Source organism: Dermacentor andersoni, chromosome 7 (assembly GCF_023375885.2).
Source record: "Dermacentor andersoni chromosome 7, qqDerAnde1_hic_scaffold, whole genome shotgun sequence".
Classification (NCBI taxonomy): domain Eukaryota; kingdom Metazoa; phylum Arthropoda; class Arachnida; order Ixodida; family Ixodidae; genus Dermacentor; species Dermacentor andersoni.
In genome coordinates, this window is record NC_092820.1 from 141,730,277 (window position 1) to 141,752,506 (window position 22,230).

Here is a 22,230-nt window from a genome sequence, read left to right on the forward strand (position 1 = left end):
TGCATATATAGCACTGGATATGTGCCGCTATCTTCTATGACAAAAATAAAAGTTCCTTAACATGTATCCGGTGCTGGCAGGAATTGAACTAGCGTCATACATATTTAGGCAATCTTGTCTGGATATACATTCACACACGCGCCACGCGCGGACTTCGCGGTGGCATCGCTAGATGGCGCTACTTGTCCAGTGTGAAGCGCGAGAGAGGAGCCCCCTGTATACACGCCTCGTGAATGGCGAGTTTTTGGCGTTGGCGATACGGTGTGTCACTACACATTGCATCAAGGCTAATCACATTAACGTCAACTTTCATCGTGAACTAGCTAGATGGGTTCTGCCGAAACTTTTTTTTTCTTCTCCCGAGTAATCATCACACACTCGAAAACTGCTGCAGCAACTGTCGCCTGCTTGTTCCGGCCGGTGACTGCGCCTGGCAGCGGAGTCGAGGTTACCGCCGTTTCATTTTTTTTCTGAACCTGTCGCGCCATAGCGCACAAAAATATGCAGATAATTAACATGCGCACAATTTCGCTAGGTAACCTGACGACTTTTACAAATTGTGGCTTTTAGCTACTAGTTAAACAAATAAAGGGGCTCTGTATAGTTCCTGCTTGTTTAGAACCCCCGAACCTGTGCTCTTATTACAGAGGTAATTAGTGCTTTTCGAAAGTATTTTTTTTGAGCTCACAATGGCTGGTGTGGTAACCCACTCCCCCAATTTGCAGCCATTCATATTGTTTTATTTGGCACTTGAACATTCCCTCAGAAAATTTCCCGGCGTAATGATCTCCCCCCCCCCCCCCTCCTTCGCATCAATTTTCCACAAAAAATACGAACATTTAGGTGAGTAAGTGATGACAATTTTTTCCCTCTCACGAAAATTGCTCCACCTTGCGGGTTTGCGCAGTACTGATTTTTCCCGTACACCTTGAAACAATATGAAACGGGAAACTTAATCTGCGTTTCAAACAGCAATTCTGGAAAAACGTAGAAGTCAGACCCTACTTTTTCATCGCGAATAAGACTGGACACAAGAAGACACACAGGACACACAACGCGCTCTGGTCAGCTACTCTTGTCAACTTTATCTCCAGTGCATCGGGCTTCTTTATGTTAGCGCCGCGTATGTCTTCTTGTGTCCAGTCTTATTCGCACTAAAGAAACTCAGATCAAGACGCCATACCAACAAGCCCACTCTTCTACTCCGTAGAAGTCAGAACCTCACCCACTATCATGTCCTCATTTTTAAGAATCACATCCTGGAACTTCCTTTTATTATTATTATTCTTGCTTTATTACCGTGCAGGATAACAAGAGAGCGACAGCAGACGCACTCACTGCACCATACGCCTGCGCTGACACCACAATCTATAAAACCCATAATTGTTACGCCCCACCCCTTTCATCCACATGGTCAACACCAAGGGGTGACCATATTTAAAATGAGAAACCCGTTAAGCAGGCAAGCTTGAACAAGGAAATGACTAGTTTGAATAAAACAATACTCTGGTATTCCCCGTTTGTATTTGCATACCGTCTACATAAATCATGGCATCATTGACCTTGTCTGTCCAAAGATCCCCGTCAGTGCTACAAAGTCATGAAAGAGATCCTTCAAGGCCTATTTAAAGGAAAAGCAATAAGTAACAATGTACACACTTTATTATGCATATTAAAGCTTATTTGCAACGTTACGTGACCTCTCTATCACTGCCAGCGTGCTCTGAAGCGAACCCTCCATGCTTCGATGTTGCGTCTTCAGGATCTTCACAAATATTAAAGTTCACAGTCCGGCAATAATGCTAATGCTATCCCTTATTTTGCCCATATGTATACGTTTAAGAGCTACGAAGCTTTAGCTCGGGGCCAACCCCTACTTAACTATTCATACAATATAAAATACAGAAATGCTCTTGTTAGACTACTGCTGAACAGATTTGAATGACATTTGTTGCATTTAAGACAAGGTAAATTGTGCCAAACACAGCAAGTAAAATTTTGATGTAAGGTCTCATAGCTTCTTACAAACACTACCGAAAATCTATTTTAAGAAATGTGACCCACAAAGTTTTAAAATTCGTAACTCTGCACCAAAAGCATATAGTACTGCAGCTTTGTAAACTGGGCTGCATATGTCAGAGCATCTGGTGTGGACGAATTCAATATGCAGTCAACGAACGATTTTTCGGACATGCCCGAGAATTCGGACACCTTCGCGACACCGCACCACGTATCCTATAAGACAAATGTACGAGGACGTACGTCTGAAATTTTTAACTGAAACCCTTCTCCATCTGATTTTTCGGACATTTTGCCGTGACTACAGGTTCGAAACGGCATTAATCGAAGCCACAACCACCGCCATTCTGATTTTCTCGCAGTCTCGAACCAGCATTCTCGCACGCCGATGTTCTTGCAGCAGTAGCGAGCCGTGACCACCCTAGCCATTTGTGTTTGGCCACATGGTGTTTGGTGTGTGGTTGTTTTGTGCTGTCGTGCAGCCTGCGACGCTAGACCTAGCTGCTTCGACGTTCGCTACCAAGCTTCCTGCTGTTCAGTGCCGTGTTTTTCTTTAAACGGATTCGCTGCTGTCAGCAATGGCAGCGACTCCGCCTTCGCCATCCTCGCCGATGGCTTTGAAACACGGCAAGGGTCTAAAAAGTGTTACATAATGCCGGTTCCCAAAAGTCAGCTTCGCCGCAACAAAGCGTTGCTACGCAGTGATGCATACGCGATGTATTGCGGTCACGCATATCAAGTGTGAAGGAGCCACTGTCAAGGAACATGTATATGTTACTTAATTATACACGCGCGCAACCACCGTTTCCTGTCACAGTGCAAGCACCGAGACGCCTAGTAAGTGTACTGGCAGGCCTTCAGAACTACTTCAGACGTTGCTGTGGCGATTTAAGCTTTCGATGCATTATTTCTTTTTTTCGGACTTGCCGATTTTTCGGGCGTTTACTGCACAAGGGACATCGATATATATTTAGGGCCCTCGAAGTTTAAAAAGAAATAAAAATTGGAACCTTCCAAAAACGCTGATACACAAAATTTAGATATACATAATTCTGCAACAAAAACATCCATCGCGGTTTTACATCTGTTGGGGTATCTGAAGCAGACAAATTGATAAACAAATTTATAGCCTACATGAAATTGTTGCTGTACTTATGAGGCTTTCATGAAAGTCCTACTCACAAATGGCGTATTGCATGGCGCTGTGTATCAGTCTTGTCCACTTTACATGCTTCAGTATGTGTAACTTACAGGATTGTGATATTAGCAACCTCGTGTTTCAGTTCTCTTGGTCATTCAGCAACTTTTGTGTAGAAATTGATGTCCTAAACAAAATATGCTCCTTGCAAGAAAGAAAAAGAGTTCCCCAAGTGAATTTGTATCAGTGCTTTTTGACAATAAAAACTGTAATGAATAGTTTTTATCCACAGTGGCTTATGATAAATGTATTACTTCAATGTTTTCTTGGTTATTTTCAGTGTTTACACTGTTCTATTACCATCATCACAGTTGCATAACTTGTACCATTCCTTACATTCCTATTCACTCTTGTATTAATCCACTTCTGCAAGAGCCCTTTTTACTGGGCCACATTATGTACAGGTAAAGGAATGTTAAGGGGTTCTAGTACCAAGGTGCTGGTTCCACAGACGTGCAAACATAGATTGAGCAAGAGCAACAGTAAAGGCTACACCAACACTACACTGCATGTACTCAAGTTAAAAGCTTCAATGAGTTTTCAAGCTTTCTGATTTCAAACAGTTCGACAGTGCGTACTTTACACTCGTCATAAGCCAACATTATCTACACTGCAGAATGAAGGCTTCTTTCGACTCCATTGAAGGCCTGCAAATTTCCCAATTCCATCACCTCAGCTATTTCTCTGTCATCCTCAACTGTGCTTCGCTTCCTTTGGCACTCATTTTGTCGCTCTTATAAATGTATGGTTATCTGCTCTATGCATTACATGGCATGCGCAACTCCATTTGTTCCTCTTAGTCTCAAATGGTATATTAGTTACAACCTCCTGGTCTCTCATTCGTGAAATTTCTGCTATGTGCCCCTTAATGTTACGCCTACCATTTTTCATCCCATCACTCATAGCACACTCCTTCGCTTCTTCTGAAGCTTCTTTGTTATCCTCCAACTTTCTGCCCCATACCAAGTTTATTAGTGGCGAAATGCGATGATTGCTCACTGCACCAGAATAAATGCTGCCATGTGTGTTGAAGCATAATGAGCATTGAATAACAGTTTTAATTTCCTGTGCTTTGAGCGTGCGCCACACAAACCTTCGCCGTCAGCCCCAGTGTATGGCACATCCACGAAACAGGTGTCACCTGCCTTTGTTAGAGCAGCTGTATGTTCTCCGGATCGGCCCTCTGCTCCCTCGGTGTCCCTCCTCTCTCTCTCCCTTTCTCCCACACCCACTTCTTCACACTTAGGCCAGAGAGCCAGTACTGCGTTAATAAATGCTGCAGTGATTCACTCATTCAATTTTCTGTGTGAAAAGGAAGCTGAGCATATCTACTTGCCTAGTTCACTTCTGTCACAGATGAAGCAGCAGCAAACAGAACACCAACTAATAAAAACAATCTGAAAAGCTGGCAAAAAAAAGCAGCATCCACATCATGAAATGCTTCTTGTAATGACATCACTCCAAGCAAATGTGTGTAGAGATTCCAAGTTTCTCCAAATTCACATGAAAAAGAAGTCACAAGGTCTCATGTTATCCCCAAGATGACTTGAAGGCAAACGCTTAATTGCCATGCTATGAATTAAAGAGGGACACATTCCATACTGTGCACATCCCCCTTAATTTGCTTAGTCATTACCCATAATTCGCTTAGCCATCCCCCTTAATCATTTAGTTTACTTCACTTGGTCATCCCTCTGAATTTTCTTACTCATGCTCTTAATTTGATTAGTCCAATGTGCCTAGTCATCAATCTTAATTCTATTTCCTTTAGCTCGCCAGTCATCCAGTAAATTTGCTTAGTCATCCACTTAATTCACTTTATCATCCATCTTAATTCACTTTCTCATCCGTCTAGCTTGCTTACAGGTATGAGACATATATGATAGTTTTTGTACCTTCCCTGTGTGGATGCATATTACAGGGTATAAGCCATTGAAAACTGAAAGATGAGGCATGCAAGGCTTTTGCCTTAATAATTTGACTGCAAACTGGATGATAACAGCAAGGGAGTGAAGTTGTTTCGTGAAAAGTAAGGATCACCAGATGAAGAAGACGTATTACTTGGAAAACAATGTAGACGAGTTGATGCCAGTAGCCTTCTGCGACTACATCTGCATGAATGCTGATACAGGAGATGACATTTGCTGGCTGAAAAATTCTTAGTTCTTTCTAATGCCTGAAAACTTCTTGCACATTCACACAGTGCACCCCAAGCAGTGCACAAAAGCCATCTTGTGAACTTCCAACAAAAAGATTTTGCTGAAATAATTTCCGTTTCTTTACTGTGCTGATTTAACTGAGCCATAAGATATCGATGTTCTGGGAGTTTCTCTCTATTCTTTATTTAAACAACATGGGTGGCAAAAGAGTGAACATGTTTTTGCCAAGAAGGAAGACCAAGCTTCTTGCTGTCTGCTCAGGACCACAAGACTACCATAATTATGTCTTTACTACCAGTTCATCACAGTAAACTAACTTTGTTGTCAAAATGACAAAACATCACTATACCAACAAGTCATAACAATAAACGACCTATAAGAAAAGCCATACATTTCTGGGAAAATTTCAGATGCTCTCGCAAGAAAAAAATGACAATATAGTACTGACCTCTTGCATAACGCTGTCAGCCCTGTGGTCACATTGCGTTCCTACCACCATAGTGAAGGGTAGAGGTGCGGGTGAATGCAGGACTCACATAGGAAGTTTGTGGGCTGCGCAATATATTGAGTTTGCTACGGTATACTGACACACATACAAATTTGCTGCATGATATGCTCCGGTGAATGAAAGCTTGGTTATCTGCAACACAATATATCTCAGTAGAATATTTCTCGGCCCCTTGCTGCGCTTGCACCGCAAAGGCATTGTTGACTATTGCTATGCGACAACAGAGATGAAAAGAAGCCTTAGCTGCATGAGCTGCAACTTTTGTGCAGTCTTACGTCATTCCCGAGTCCATCAAACCAATTTAGCGAAAAAAAAACAGGAATCATGGCATGCTGCAATATCTTACGTACTGGTGTAGCAATCTAGTGCCATCATCAAGCACAGTCAAAATGGCCTCACAGGCACTACAGAGTATTCAGCCACATGATCAGGCCAGTCTGTCGGAGTCACCACTGCCCAGCATATCATCCTTGGCTAAAGAAAGGCAACTGCTGTTGCCTGCACGGCTTTAGGTGAGTAACGTGCAGCTCAGGCAGCACTGTAGCTTACGAGCGTGAAAAATGGATAATTAGCCATGTTTGAACTGTACATATTCCGTTAAGCTGTACTTAAATGTTACTATTAGTGTGAAATATGGTTCACATGGTCTGTAGCAGAGCCCACATGGCTCACAAACTTTCTATGTGCATCCTGCGCTCTCTCGCACATCTACCCTTTACAATGGTGACGGCAAACCAGTGTGCGCACAGGTTTGTAGGCATTATGTGAGAAGTCTATACAATGTCCTCTGAATTAAGCCACTGGAATGTGGCAATACAAGGTGGAAGAAAAAGTAAATAAATGCTGCATTACAAATTAGCCTCCAGATTACCCTTCAGGTTACTCCACGCTTACCGCAACAAACTATGCACCAACAGAAATCAAACACACTCGGCTAACAGTCCAACCTATACTTCGGCATCTAAGCACATAACAACATGTTTGTAATGTGTCAAATCTCCAAATGTTTGAGCACGTTCGGGATAATCACATGATCACGGCAGCTATGATGACCCTGCCTCTGTGCAAGAACACGGCAAAGCTTTCTTCTAGTGCGTCTTATGACTTTCAGCTCTGAACATAAACTGTGTAAGTTGTACATTATTTTCTGCTTTATTCGTCTTTGTATAGTTGGCGCTAATTTTTTAAGAAAGCATTTAGTGCAAAGCGAGCTTGCACAAGCTTGCTTTTGTCATCAAATTAATTGAATGCAAAGCTTTCAGATAGCAGACTTTTACCAGACTGTTAACTTAGTAGGCTTGATACATAAATGTTTCAGCTTAGGAGGACAACAAATGTTGCAAATCCTTAAGGCTTGATATGGTTTCCAACCCCGAATGACTTCATGCTCCTTGGCCTCATTTGCACACATTTCTGATAATATATGGGGCTTTTATGGCACCAAGGGCCATTTCTACTATGAAACACTAACTTTTAGAATGCACGGCCGTGTTCATAGATAATAAATAGGATTCTAATCTCTACTGGTTCAATATAGTCAAGGCACTGCAGAAGCATTTGTTGTGCTCAAATTGCATATGATGTCATCAATGTGTGCTCCTATACATGCTGCTAAGCTGCACGTCTTGAGGAAACTCAGTTTGTGAAAGTAATTTCAAAACTTGCAATTTAGAAATTATGCAGTAATGTTACTATGTATGCTGCTACTACACATATCTGCTAATACGTGTATGTCACTGAAACAATGTCACTACAATGGACAAAAATTATCTCGTAGCCTGCTACGATGTAGTAATGTAATGGGATGTGAAACAAGATCATGTATGAACAGGACAGGAAAGAGCACTGCTCAACAGTCTCACAACAGTGCCGAGTGACGCTGTTTTCTGTTCTCACTGTATGTTGCCTCGCATCCCATTACACCATGAAAAGCAGGAATCAACTAGCCCCAGCAACAAGTAGGAACATGTCACATTTCTCCACCATAACTGTTTCGCAGCTTATGGCGTTCACTTGAACAGTCCAATCCAGGCTGTAAAAAAACAGAACCAAACATTGAGATCTGGCTTGTTGCAAATAAAGAAGATGCGTTGAGCACGAGTGGCGGCCGCAGGCGCTGCCCGCTCAGTTTTTGAACTCAGCTATAGCAAAATTTTCTGAATATAGACGCCTCCTATTCCTTTAGCACAATAATTTCTTTCATACCAGAAAAACTGAAGTAATTTTTACCCCATTACACTATCGAACACCAGAATTAAACTTTTATCATCACAGGGCTGATCTGGTGCCCTCCCCTTTTGCCTAGTCTGTGCAGAAGATGAGACCACAGGTGATTTTTTCTTATTCTGCAACCGTTTTCTTTTTTTTTCCTTAAGAAAAAGCATTTTAGAATCAACATTCAGGCAACTTTGTTTAAATTTTTCAATTCTAAATATTCTTTCTCTAGCAACCCCCCCTCTTGGAGACTACCACAGGGCTGTTTGCTCAGCTGCGGATGAATGTATGTCAAGGTGATTTTCTTAAATTTTTCAGCTGCTATTTTTAACTATTTCCACTTGACAGTTTTACGAATGGTTCTATTAACCAAATCTTTGTACTACCATCCAAATCTTAGCCAATCCCCCGCAGTGGGTATGTGCCATCATAGAAGGACATCCTATACTATCCTATCCCATCGCTCAGTTGCTGCCAGGAGACAAATGAGTCAGATGTCCGGGTCTAATCCCCGTCGTTGTTTGCTGCATTTCAAGTGGCGCCGAAACCCACCCTGGCATCTGGCCCTCAAGTTCCGCCAATGGAGCAACTCCGCACCAAGCACGGATTTGTCTGGAGGGACATCACCAAGGCCATTGCTACGATCGACACCCTGCTGACAGTCGAAGATATTCAGACCGTGCTCACACCTGTCACTGGCACCAAATGCGATTCGTGCACTACTACAATACTCGAATTGCACAGGCTTAAGAGACAGTTTATAGTGTTCCTGTGCATCCTCCCACATGCACTCAGTGCTTACTCTCTCCCTTTTTTCTCTTTCTATTCCCCTTTCCCCACCCCACAGTGTAGGGTAGCAAACCGGGTGCTCGTCTTGACCTCCCTGCCTTTCCTGTCTTTGCTCTCTCTCTCTCTATCTGCTGACAGACGAGGCCACACCTACACGGGTGCTGCACCAGCATCTCGAGCTCGTCTTAGCGAAACAGGCGATCCAAGAAAAAAGTAACAAGCAACAGAATACTTCAGGTTAAAAGGCTTAACAATGGCACGGACTAGATGCATTTACCCGATCTATGAAACGTAGGGTCACGCCTTGGCCCCGCTAATACTAAAACGAGTAGCCCAAGTTATACTGGGACGCCGCCTCACTCAATACCTTGTAAGCACGGCAAGCAACGAACCAACGCCAACAAACGTCACGCTGCGTGAAAAAAAAAAAAAAAAAACGCACACCTTCACACACGCAACTTCGCAATTTCGAGCAGCTCGGCGCCGAAATCGCACGAGGCGCCGCCTTCGAGAAATTCCTCCGACAGCTCGCGTACGGTCATGGCGACCCTGCGACTCGTCACGTCGTCCCTGAGGATCGAGTGGTGCCACTTGTACCGCGCGTCGCCGTACAACACCAGCATCGAACGCCGCGGCAGCGCGACCTGCACGGCACACAGGCGAGGCGGAGTCCGCACCGACACGGAGTCCTTGAAGTCTTCGCTCCACGACTTGCAGACGCTCCTGTCGTGCGCGACGGTCGTCAACGGCTGCGGGCAATGATCGGCGGCAGGCGCCGACGGCTCGTCGATCAGGTCTTCGTCGGTTAGCATCCAGTGTTGCTCGGGTCGCGACAGGGTCAGCACCGTGTCGGACAAGAGGTTAAAGGTAACGAGCCGGTGACCCCAGAGCCACCAGTCGTCGTAGTGCGGGTCGATGCACGATCCGCGTTTGGGGCTGTAGTCGAGGTTGCACAGCTCGACCGCCTCGAAGTCGGACACGACGGGGCAGCGGCTCATCTTCTGCTCGACGCTCGTATAGTAGGCCGGTAGGCCCTCGAACTCGCCGGTCCTGACGCGTTTCTTCTTGAAGTTGACGCGAGGCCCGAAGTCTTGCTTGAGACGACCCGACTGAGATCCGACCCATTCGTGGGCGTCGATGCCGTCGACGAGGATCGCCTCTTCGTCACGCGTCAGGAACTCTTCGTAGACCTCGATGCCCGGCACCTTGAGCGGAGGGGAGTATCCGTCGTGGCTGTTCCGAGTACTTTCCGTCGATTCACTGTTGTGTATCCATCCCGGCCAACACAGTCTGCAGTCGGTGCAAAAGGTGAACGGATGTCGCACCTTTCGTTTGGATATGGCGTGTTTGCTGGGTTCTTTGATTTGCTCGCAAGCGAGACACGTTCTCACGCCCTTGCAGGAACACTTGGGTTCCATCGTCGAGGCGCAAAAAAAGCTACTCCGGTAGAGTCGGGGGGCACGCCATACGGTTCAAGAAAACAAGGTGCTGGGCGCCGCCATATTGATTGCTTTTATTCATTATCGTTTCCCTCGTTTCCGGACAAACCAACCACGCTAGGCGGCGGTGCGGATTTCCGGTCACGTTGCCGAGGCGACAATATAAACACGACGCGCCTGTCGAAGCGCGCGTATTTAACGGTAGTTTCTGTAGGTTGGGCCGTGGTGGCAAGAAAGAATTACAAAATTCAACGCACATCGCGCAGCTCTTTTACCTTCCTTCCAGTTTTCTCTTTTCGTATTTACGCCGTTGTGACGAGCGCACTTTAGGAAATATCAATATGCATAGAAGGAAACAGCTTTCTGGCGATGTGCGTGGAATAGGAGCAATAATTTATTAATAAAAGCAAGGCAAATAGGTTGGCCCGAGCACGTTCGCTTTACCTGTAGCTTGAATACAGAAACTAAGAATCTTTATCTAAGAATTCTTAAACTAAAGAGGAAAAATATAGATCTGTACTTCTATATTAGCTTTCTGGAATACCAAGAGAAGCTGAAATCTTACCGTGAAAGGTGGACTGAAAAACCAGAAAAGAAGTAAGAAGGAAATGCGAGTGGAAACGGCGCCTTGAAGCTCGCGTACCAGTTATAGCCGCGACGTCATAACTTTTTTATCAGTAAAGAGAGACTACATCGTATACTAAATGAACCAAAGAGCGAACTTGAAAAGCTTCAAGATCTTTTACTGCACCACAACGGCTCAATACGAGAAAATGCATTGAAATGAATCACATCACACTTACGTACGACGCAGAGGTTCTGGCGCGAAATTCGAAAGTAGAAGTTTAGCCTTGGTTTTTTTCCCGAATATAATCAACCCTTTACCGCAAAATCAAAAAGAAACGAATACTTGTTATTAAGCGTTTCCTTCTAGCATACCTTTAAAGCCAGCTGTCATAATGCTCTTTCAACAAAACTCGAGCCCAGAAACCGCCTGGCCTGGATAACCAAATTATGCCTTTCAAAGGCTTGACCCCTGAAAATTTCCCGCCATTTCTGATGGGTGTGCGCGGTCCTTCTACGGCCAACAGTATGCCAGTATAATATACTTTGGGTCCTTCGTTTTTGTGTAAACGCATTGATTCCTTATTTTTGCACTACTGAAAATCAGCTTGAACTAAATTTTTCCCGGAAGTTTGCCTTTTTTCTAAAGGATAACAATAATTGTGTTACAAAACCAATGAACACTGCCCACCTTACGTGGGCAAGTGGTGGAGATATATTAGAAGTAATTTCAATCTAGTGAAAACCGCCACTGCAATATATAAGCATACAGCACCCGCCAGCCCTGAGTGAACGAAAGTTTGTTGTTTTAGTAGCCACGTTTACATGAATTTGACAATGGCCAGTCGCATATACGTGTAAATACGCGCGTCACATACGTGTAAATGGCAATAACGTGCTAGGAGCCAATTGCAGCACCGACACTGTTCTGCATTGCAAAGAGTAGGTGCGACGCCGATAGGTTGTTTACTCAGCGACATTACCTTCAAAGGATGGCATTCAAAGAGGGGTGGCAGATTGGCCTAGATGGTATTCCATTCATCATCATCAGCCTGGTTACGCCCACTGCAGAACAAAGGCCTCTCCCATACTTCTCCAACTACCCCGGTCATGTACTAATTGTGGCCATGTTGTCCCTGCAAACATCTTAATCTCATCCGCCCACCTAACTTTCTGCCGCCCCCTGCTATGCTTCCCTTCCCTTGGAATCCAGTTCGTTACCCCTTAATGACCATCGGTTATCTTCCCTCCCCATTACATGTTCTGCCCATTCCATTCATGTTATTGCAAGTGTGGCATGAAGCAGTAATACAGGACAACAGACAAGGACAACAGATTTAGGACGGACAAATAAATGCTCAAAATGCACATAATGTAAGTCAACAAGGGCCCCCCTAGATAAGGCAAAGCATCTTGCCTCTTGCGAGGCATACGCATGTGCGCTACTATATACAGTTTCCCTTTGCTAAATGAGACCCAAGAAGGGATCGCCAAACAAGTCTGTTTATTGTTCTTTGCCTATGGAAGTATAGATAATACTAGCCAATGAGAAATTGGGTAAGCAACCTCGTCACAGGTCTTGCGAGCTGCTCTCTGTCAATGTATATTAATTCAGCTGTAATTAAGGTTTTTCTTTGGCGAATGGAAAATTATGTATATTGTCTTCTCAGCATTTACTAACAGTTGATTGTCACGAAACCACCGTGAAACCGCTAGCAGTTCAATGGGCACAGTGTGTTGCAGAGATTCAAGTGTACGTCCAGTGAATAATATCGCAGTATCATCTGCATTCATCAAAGCTTTTGACTGCAATACTCTCGGGAAATCTAACAAATAAACAGAACAAATTGGGACCCAAAACCAACATTTGCGGCACACCACATGTGACCTTTCTTGACGCGGATAGCAGCCCATCGATTTTTTACTTTTTGTCTTCGTGGTTTAAGATAACTACAAAACAAGTCGTCAGAGCCACCAACAATACCATAGCACTTGCTGAGCTTTTGTAACAGTGCCAAGTGATAGATGTTACTAAATGCCTTCTATATATCGACGAAAATTCTGATAACAATCGTTTGATAGTTAAGAGTAGAGTTCATAGCTTGTGCTAGTCAGAACAGCAGTAGATAAGGACTTTCCTAGGACAAAACTCTGCTGCTCATGCAAACGACGTTATTTTTGCCAAGGAAGTTCCTCAGCTGTTGTGTGAATAATTTGTCGAAAATATTTTTTATAATGCTTAAAATGGATATTGACCGGTAGCTACCGGGAGTGTTGTGGCTGCCGCTTTTGTATACTGGATAGGGAGTGGCCATTAACGAATGGGTAAATAAATGGCTGAGTGGAGTGCTCAAACTATGCGTATTATCTTTCAGCACCTTAGCTTGTGTGCCGTCGATTCCGGTAGTTTTCTTCACCTGTAGCCTACCTATAACAGACGTCACCTATTATGATCTGAAAACTAAATTTCTTTTCATTCCTTTCGACATCAATGGTCGGCCGTGCGGCTCTAAATTCTTGCGTAATACTTTCACCAACAGCAGCAAAGTATAATGATTAGAACCATTTGTAAGGCCAGTCATATTCTATAGATTATTTTTCTTATCACCGTATCCTGCCACTTCCTGCGATTGGGCCTTATAATAATCATTTGTTTTGTTCAACTTCAGCTTATTGTAGCAGTAGTCTTTCTTTTTCTTTTGCAGTGCAACCATAGCCTCAGTTATCCAAGGACGCATGGCGTGGTCAAATTGTTGATTGCATTGATGATGCTGTAAATAACGTTTTCACATTCTACTTGGACATCGTCATTATACAGTGCTTCGAACAAGGCTCATTTCTGCGGGGTACGTACTTGCAATAGTTAACGCCTATGCGATTTCTCAGGATCTACTTTTGAGCAGGATGCAAGTATGATCGTGGCAAGAAAAGCCAGGCAGTGATCAGAAATGGCAAAATCGTAGGCTCCAGCTTCCACATTTGTTTCGAGACTGCACAGTATGTGACCAATAAGTGTCACAGAACATTCCAAGAAACGTGTGTGTTTGGATATAACATTTCTAGGATTGAAAGACTGCAAAAGGAACACCACGTGTTAAAATCACCACAAATCATTATTTGAGAATGTGAGGCTACACAAGCAACCATTGTGTTTTCCATGACGGATATCATCAACGCAAGAGTGTTGGGGGCGGTATACTACACCAAACATGACACCAGAAACAAGGGTTGAAAAAGGTGTTTCAGCAGGTCGTTGAGTGCTCGAGATGCCCATTAGGCATTGAAAATGTAGTGCCTTCCTGATAAACAGAGCTACTCCACCGCAACGTGTCGCATGCACTGTGACAGCATACATGACAGCATACACCAAACATGACACCAGAATCAAGGGTTGAAAAAAGTGTTTCAGCGGGTCGTTGAGTGCTCGAGATGTCCATTAGGCATTGTTTATGATTCCACCGCAACGTGTCGCATGCACTGTGACAGTATTAAGTATTCAGGTATTGTGATTATCTTTTCTTGCCTATGTTTCCGTTATTGCAATGATGTCGTACTTAAATGAACATTGCGACAGGTAGATCAGCAGTTGGCCAAATTTTTCTTTATGCTGCGGTTATTACACTCAAATACTGGTACATTTTCATGTTTGCGCCATGCTTTTTTACCTCTGCATCGCTAATGATTTCACTCAGTTATTGTACTAGGCTCAGTCAGCTCGAGTAAAGCAACAGCGGACCGAGGACGACGCCAGAGCCCAAGAGGTCATGGCAGACTTTTATTTGAAAAAATGTGATGAAGCGCTTTGTGCTGCCACGCTCAGGCCCAACTCCGCGGTCGCGATCTTGGCCGTAATCAATTCGGCCGGAAATGGAACTTTCAATTTCGCCAGGAGCTTCTGCACGAAGTCCTGGCAGTTGTTCGTTAATATACTATATTTTCCAAGATTCGTGAGTTCTTCCATGGCATCGCTGACTGTTGTTCTCGAAATTACGTAGTCCCCTACCTCCACCTGCAAAGAAAGAACAAGAGAGTGAGTGATTCAACATGACGTTTGTATTTTTAGGAAAATCGCACAAGCTACTACAGTCATATAGCATGCAACATGTAGTAAATTAAGATGCCTGGATTATTTCATCAAAAGCGAGGTAATGCTTCAGTACCCTATAGAAGCACTTTGCACTGCCACGCTGAGGCACAGTTCCATGGTTACGATCTTCGCCGTAATTAATTCGGCAGGGAAAGGTACTTTCAGTTTTGCCAGCAGTTTTTGAACAAAATCTTGACAGTTGTTGGTTAACACGTTATACTTTCCTAAATCTAAGTTCTTCCATGACTGCATTAACGTTGCCTTTAGTGATTTCGTACTCCCCGACAACCACCTGCAAAGAAAGAACAAGAGAGTGCGTGAATTCAACATGACGTTTGTATTTTTAGGAAAATCACACAAGCTACTACAGTCATATAGCATGCAACATGTAGTGAATTAAGATGCCTGGATTATTTCATCAAAAGCGAGGTAATGCTTCAGTACCTCCTAAAGGCGACCTTGTACGCCTTGATCCTGTAATTTCGCCGAGTTGATGTGCCATTGTACAGGAATGCACAATCTACACTCGATTGCGAATGTTGGCAAAATTTCAAGTACAAATCTAGGAATGTCGTCGGAGTAGCAGGGCTGTAATTATGGCGGCAAGTCTGTCTCCATATCAATAAGCATTGCTATTACCACCCAACAAGGAAACCCATCCGTCACATAAGACGAATTGCTGTGAAGAAGTTAATGTATAAAAAATTCACCTAGGATTATTATATTCCCTAATACGAAATTTATGCGCAGCTGATTAGGTTTTTGAATTCACGTTATATTGAGGTATAGAATTTGGTCAGAACGGCAGGGCGCTCTCTCAGCGGTGGATGCTAAGCTTCTGCTCGTGCCGCTTGTTTAGCAGCAGCGGCAGCATTCCCTAGTGCTTCACCCAGAGCTCTATCCGAGTGGGCTGTGCGGTGTTTGTGCTACGGGTCGGGCGGACCAATGGCACATCATGTGGGACTGTGCCAGGTTCCCCGCAGCAGCTACCACCAGGACTTACCCGCCCGAACTTCATGGTGCACTGCAGTCTGCAGACAAGAACACACAACTATGGGCCGTCCAGCAGGCCCGGGGTGCGCTCGAAAAGCACAAGCCTCATGACCCACCACAAACGGGCCCAAATGGGGTAGTGCAGAGCAGGGTATAACCCCGGGTCGACACTTGGCCAGCATCACGACGCGTTAAACCGTCGGTTGCCGGCACTTTTTTAAAGTTATCCTATGCTAGCGCATGCTCTAGCTGAGGTGGCACAGGCGAAGTAGCTCAGTGCGGGGAGCATGCCTCCCGTGGCACTCCCCTTTCCTCCTCACCCTTCCGCCATACTTTTTTCCTCCACTTTCCTCCTAGCGCTTGAGTTGCGGGCTTCATCGGTGAATTCAATTGTTGCTCCGTTTTCGCGCTTGTAAACCTTCTAGAAAATAAAAATATACTGTGTCGAACTGCTAATACAACTTTTCCCATTTATTTCCCTTTAGCTACTTATAGGCGACAGTTCAAATGTCTTGCTAAGCCAATGCACACAGAATTAGCCATATGGAACCAAAGGAATAGTTTGGTTCGCATTTCTGTGATTTGGAATTGAAGCACATGCAGCTCTGCCAACGGCTCTTGTTTCTGAATGTCGCAGAGCATTCGGGCACCTTCTCGGCCACTTGGATGCCAGAGGCCTATGGAGAACTTTCAAAGAAGCTCGATTCGCTTTTCGCCACAAGGCATTCTAGCAGAAAGACGGCGGCCTTTGTATAGTTCAGGGTGCGTGACCATTTCACCAAAGAAACAAGACCAAACAAAACTATAAACACGCTGGCTCGGAATTGCAAAGAAAGACACCAACATGCACTGAAAACTAAAAGTTTGGAGTGCTGCTTCGTCTGGTCTGTTCAGACCCATATTAGGTCACCATCGGGGGGAAAATAAGAGGGAGAAAAAGAAAACATGTGCGGACAATTTAGCTCCATAAATGGAACTAGAAAACTATACATGGGAACAAGCAACACTTTCATGCCCGCACGAATGCACTCCATATAAGTTTCTGAAATAATTTTTGGCTAACAAACAGATGTGACTGTTTTGTAGCGGTCACGTTACCTGTATGATCTCGCGAATGGCCTTGTACGCTCTTTTTGAGCGCAGCTTTAGGCGCCCGTTACTGCGTAGAGTGTCACTGCACCTCGTAAACCGAGCGAAGGATGAAAGGGCGCAGCGGGAGATGAAAGACGCCCAAGAGCAAAGAGAGCGCGCGCACTGAAACTGAGATGGGTGCACCGGAAGCATGAGAAAAGCCAGCCGTGGTCGATCAGTAGCTATGGTATTGGGCTGCTAAGCATGAAGTCGCGGGATCGAATCCCGGCCGTAGCAGCGGCGTTTTGGTGGGGACGAAATTGAAAAAACCCCTGTACGTTAAAAAAAAAACCAAGTGGTCCAAATTTCTGCAGTCCACCCAGTACAGCGTGCCTCACGATCATATCGCAGTTTTAGCACCTGAAACCGCCATAATTTAGTTTCTTTATTGAGGAGGAAATCGGAGGATGAGAGTGGGGGGAAAGGGTGAGGAGGAAAGCAGAGTGCCGTACGAGACACACTTAACGCGAGCGACCAGGCTTGCGGAGTGCGCCGTGGCTCGAAGCGCTGCACGACCGTGTGTTTCTGGTCGTTGTATGTGGTGGCATACCCGCTAGCAAGCTGTCTATGGCATCGACAATGTCGGAAGGTAGCGCGGCGACGACGTGCAAGTACTTTGCCGTCTATGAAGTGATGCACCGTAGTTGAAAACGGGCCTCTGCATGCATAAGGCAAACTTGCTGATTCCTGAGCCGAAAGCTGGGAAGCTGAAGCTCTGCAACAGGGGCAAGGAATGCACGTTTTGACAGTGGTGGCAGTGGTGGTGCCCCTGTCGGACGGCCGCTTCGGTTCGAGCAGGGGGCAATGACCCCCACTGCGGTGACAACGAAGTCACGAACGGTCGCTACAAAAGCTTGACCGACCTTTGCAGCGATATTGTATGTTCCCCGTTGCAAGGCAGTGAGTAAAGTATGACAAAAGTGTTAACAAAAGCATTGTCTTGCGTCTACTGCAATTTGCTTAGCATGCTCAAAAGCTTTCGCATGGAACTTTTAATGCCGGAACAGACCTCCCTGTGTCGGTTTAAGAATACCTGGCTTAATCGGTTGTTTATAATTCTGATGTAATGTTTTGCGATATTTATAGTTTGCTAAAGTAACGTTAGTAGCAAATTTTTGTAGTTTTTCCACCATATCAGTACTGGAAAAAGTTCCGTTCTCGGATATGAAGCTGAGGATAAGGCTTGACATGTAATCGATTTGACAGCGTAATAACCGCGTAACCAATGAGAAGAGTAGGTTTGAAGATTATGACTGGCCACAGTAAAATGCCAATCAGCCATAGAAAAGGCAACGAGCTATAGGCCAATTCTGTGTCGCGCCATTTGTATCTGCATTTTAATTTATGCACTCTAAGGTTCGTGTAGTGGAATAAAATCAGCCTGACTGTACAAATAATTATGGGCTACTGGAATCACAGAATTTAGAAATCTGCGCTTCACGGAAGTATGAATGTCGTGTTTCCCTACATTGTCGACCCCCTTATACTTTCCGAACCGCGACTACACGTGGCTCGCCTTTTTCTCGGTTGCTCGCTCGAAGCAAATGCCAAAGCTTAACTGCGGCCCGTCTGTTCGTTCTTTTCATTTGTCGGGAGTCAACACTGTGCTTAAACTCTCAAAGTTTCGAGCAGTGCTCCAGTAGGGAGGATGTATCCTAACGTGCGTGTCGCCATAATGTAAGCATTTCTGACCTTGTCGGCATTGCCGGCCATGATCTGGGAATCTCGTCGCCAGCTCCTGAAGGCGACCAGATACCCTGTGGCACCGTCACGTCCGGCCTCGCAAATCTCAACGCGGTCTATGCTCCCAGCGTAGAAGAAGCCGGCGGCGAAGTGCCAATACGCCTGCTCATGGTTGGGCACGGCACTTGCTGCCGTGGCCATCGTGCTGGCGGAGTCGGCCAGCGGGAACTGCTCGAGTGGCACGCAATACACACAGACTTTGGTCATTTGTCGCGGCCGCTTTCCTGGAAAGAGATCGAGAAAGAACACTATTAAATGTACAGCCTCAAATACAAAACCACTGTTTTGAGAGTGTCATTGCCTATGCGATCTCGCCCTGAAGCACTTCTTCATATAAAAAAATGTTAGCTAAGAGTTAATGCAAACAATAAAATCTCGATGTTGAGCACGTAGAGCACATACTTTCTTGATACAAACTGATTACATCCAAAGGTGCACTATCATACATGGATACGAACATGCGGAACATTTTGTAATATATTGCGCTGTGAGACGGCGGCAATTCTCGAGTCGTGAAAAAGAGACAACGCCAACGTGGCATTTTGTAATATATTGCGCGTCGGTTTAAATATCATAACTGGCCACACAGTAGAATGCAATCCAATCAGCCATAGAAAATACAACTAGCTATTGGCAGAGTTTGCCAACCATTGAGTTAACGAAGAAGAAAAAGCATTTTTGAACACCTCGTGGGGTAATGATGGCAGGTGGGCTTAGCGTGAACATTTTAGAATTGTTTTGATGAGGTTGCCTCCCTCAGTTTGTCCTTTCGGGTCCTACTAAAATATAGTATGTTAGACATACCTTAAATCTGTGCAGTATGCATGTGCTCGACAATAACAGCCAGATGGAGGTTTCCGATTCTGTGTCATGTCAGTTGTACAGTCGCCGACCGATTTTCCGGACTCCAAAAATTCGAACATGCCCGATTATTCGGTCAGCTTCGCGGCACCGCCGTTCTCCCCATAGACCATAATGTATAACAACTGCCGAAAGTTCGGACACCTTGCAACCTCTCGTCTGATTTTTCGGACACTCCTTGAGCCAACTCGATCGAGGGCATCATGCACCGACTCTGACCGGCGCATAGTTCCATAGAGTTTCCTACAAGTAATTTTGTAGGGAACTCTATGCATAGTTCGACTTGCTGAGCGCCATTTTTGTTTTGAACGGAGCCTCCTTGCTGCCCCACGAAGTGGCGCTACTGGAAATCCCCGCTCATCATCCTCGTTTCTGCCTGGTTCGATAGAGCGGCCGTACAGCAGTTCTGGTTTCAGCTTAGTAAGCCATGTCAAGACAATCCAGCAGCTGATTTGTTTCTTTCGCGCACGACGCTGCGAGCACGCCACGTTTTTCGTTTGTGCGACTGGTGTTGGCGCGGGGGTGTTTGCTTTGTGTGCTGTGTCGAGGTTTCGGTGTTCCAACGCGACGTGCGGAAACATCGCGTCAAGTGTCTAATGGCGCCGACAGTGCCCGCGCAGACTGCGCTGGGGAATGCCGGCAAGCGGGTGCCGGGAGGCCTAAGATTTGTCGCCTTCCGATGTGCTCCCTACTGACGCGGAAAATGTTCTGCCGAGACCTGCGCAGTGGTTGCATTGCGATTCCGGACAACGTCTCATTTGACAGTTTCACAGGTGCTGACTTTGCTGTACTGACATGCGCAGAACTCGACGACGGCTAGATCATTCGTCAGGTTTCTGCTGCACCCATTCTCTATGCTGCACCGCCGGACGATGACTCCGAGTCGGAAGATGACGCACCATGTGCTACGCTGCCGTCGCATGCGGAGCGTGCACAAGCAGCGACTGTGCTTTCAGCCGCCCATAGTGACCGTTCGACCCTCTCCGAGATTCAGGCTTATCTGATTGCGCGTAAACGAAGCAGCGTGCAACGGCGCACTCACGATTTCTTCAAGCCTACTGCCGAGCCCGAATAAGTGCGTGGAAATAAAGGATGTCATTTTTTTTTCTTAATCTGCTTTTTCGGACACCTGTTTATTCGGACATTTCCGCAGTCCCCGTGAGGTCCGAATAAACGGTCGGCGACTGTATCTGCATTTTAATTTATGCACTCTAAGGTTCGTGTAATGGAATAAAATCAGCCTGACTGTACAAATAATTATGGGCTACTGGAATCACAGAATTTAGAGATCTGCTCTTCATGGAAGTATGAATGTCGTGTTTCCCTACATTGTCGACCCCCTTATACTTTCCGGACCGCGACTACATGTGGCACGCCTTTTTCTCGGTTGCTCGCTCGAAGCAAATGCCAAAGCTTAACTGCGGCCCGTCTGTTCGTTCCCTTCATTTGTCGGGAGTCAACACTGTGCTTAAACTCTCAAAGTTTCGAGTAGTGCTCCAGTAGGGAGAATGTATCCTAACGTGCGTGTCGTCATAATGTAAGCATTTCTGACCTTTTCGGTGTTCGCGGCCATGAGCTGCGAGTCTCATAGCCAACTCCTAAAGGCGACAAGGCCCCCTGTGGCGCCGTCGTGCCCAGCTTTGCAAATGTCAACCCTGTCCCGGCTCCCGGCGTAAAAAAAGCCGGCGATACGCCCGGTCGTTCATGGCCGGGCACGGCACTTCCAGCCGCGACCATCGTGCTGGCGGAGCTGGCCAGCGGGGAGTGCTCCAGCGGCGTGCAATAGGCGAAGACTCTTGTGATTCGTCGTGGCCACTTTCCTGGAAAGAGATCGAGAAAGAACACTATTAAAAGTACAGCCTCAAATACAAAACCACTGTTTTGAGGGTGTCATTGTCTATGAGATCACAAAATTGCCTACACAAACTGATTACATCCAAAGGTGCATTATCAGACGTGGAGACGGACATGCGGAACATTTTGTAATGTATTGTGCTGGTACTGTGAAAAAAATTTAAGATAAGATAAAAAAATTAGAAACATTCTAAATTTTCTTCATGCCATGGTTTCACTAAAGGATGACAAACAGTGTTGAGAAGTATTAAAAACTTTGTAACTGTCCATCCACATTTACCAGTGCCATCAGTATTTCGCTGTCGTCTTGTTCGCTATTTATCCAGAATGCACACCTACGTTCGAGGCAACTTGTAGATATGACAGAGGAAGACTTCTAAAAAAATATCAAAGCTCCTTTCTGAAAGAAAGATTGTTGCACACGAAGCTTTCCTTTAATGCAAACTGAATCAAAGTCAAATTCTATAGCCAAGGACCACGCAACGAACCCAAAAAATTCTGAGCGACCTGATGGTATGCACGTGTGATTTGATTTCCTGTTCAGGATTGTATGTTTAGAACGTTGAAGTTGAATGAAGACACATTTCGTTAAGTTGCATAGCCTTTATTAGCCTTTATTTTAGATCATGTAACCGTTGATTACACGCACACACTCACACTGTCACGCACGA

At 45.2% G+C, this 22,230-nt stretch overlaps 2 protein-coding genes across 2 annotated transcripts in view; both read right to left on the minus strand.

Annotated features, from left to right (window-relative positions):
- Nucleotides 1-5,534: 5,534 nt before the first annotated feature.
- LOC126533730 (alpha-ketoglutarate-dependent dioxygenase alkB homolog 4) lies at nt 5,535-10,394 on the minus strand. The gene has a single exon (XM_050180920.3). It carries the CDS (start codon nt 10,303-10,305, stop codon nt 9,334-9,336), a length of 972 nt encoding a protein of 323 aa, XP_050036877.1. The 5' UTR covers nt 10,306-10,394; the 3' UTR covers nt 5,535-9,333.
- Nucleotides 10,395-14,625: 4,231 nt separating this feature from the next.
- The window catches only part of LOC129385575 (uncharacterized), a 118,853-nt gene continuing 111,248 nt past the window's right edge, over nt 14,626-22,230 (minus strand). The window contains exons 5-8 of the mRNA XM_072289534.1: nt 21,258-21,525; nt 18,794-19,068; nt 15,051-15,269; nt 14,626-14,899 (exon numbers count right to left, since the gene is read on the minus strand). Of these exons, the coding sequence (XP_072145635.1) occupies nt 18,951-19,068; nt 21,258-21,525 (386 nt within the window). The 3' untranslated portion in view covers nt 14,626-14,899; nt 15,051-15,269; nt 18,794-18,950. The remainder of the gene's footprint in view (nt 14,900-15,050; nt 15,270-18,793; nt 19,069-21,257; nt 21,526-22,230) is intronic.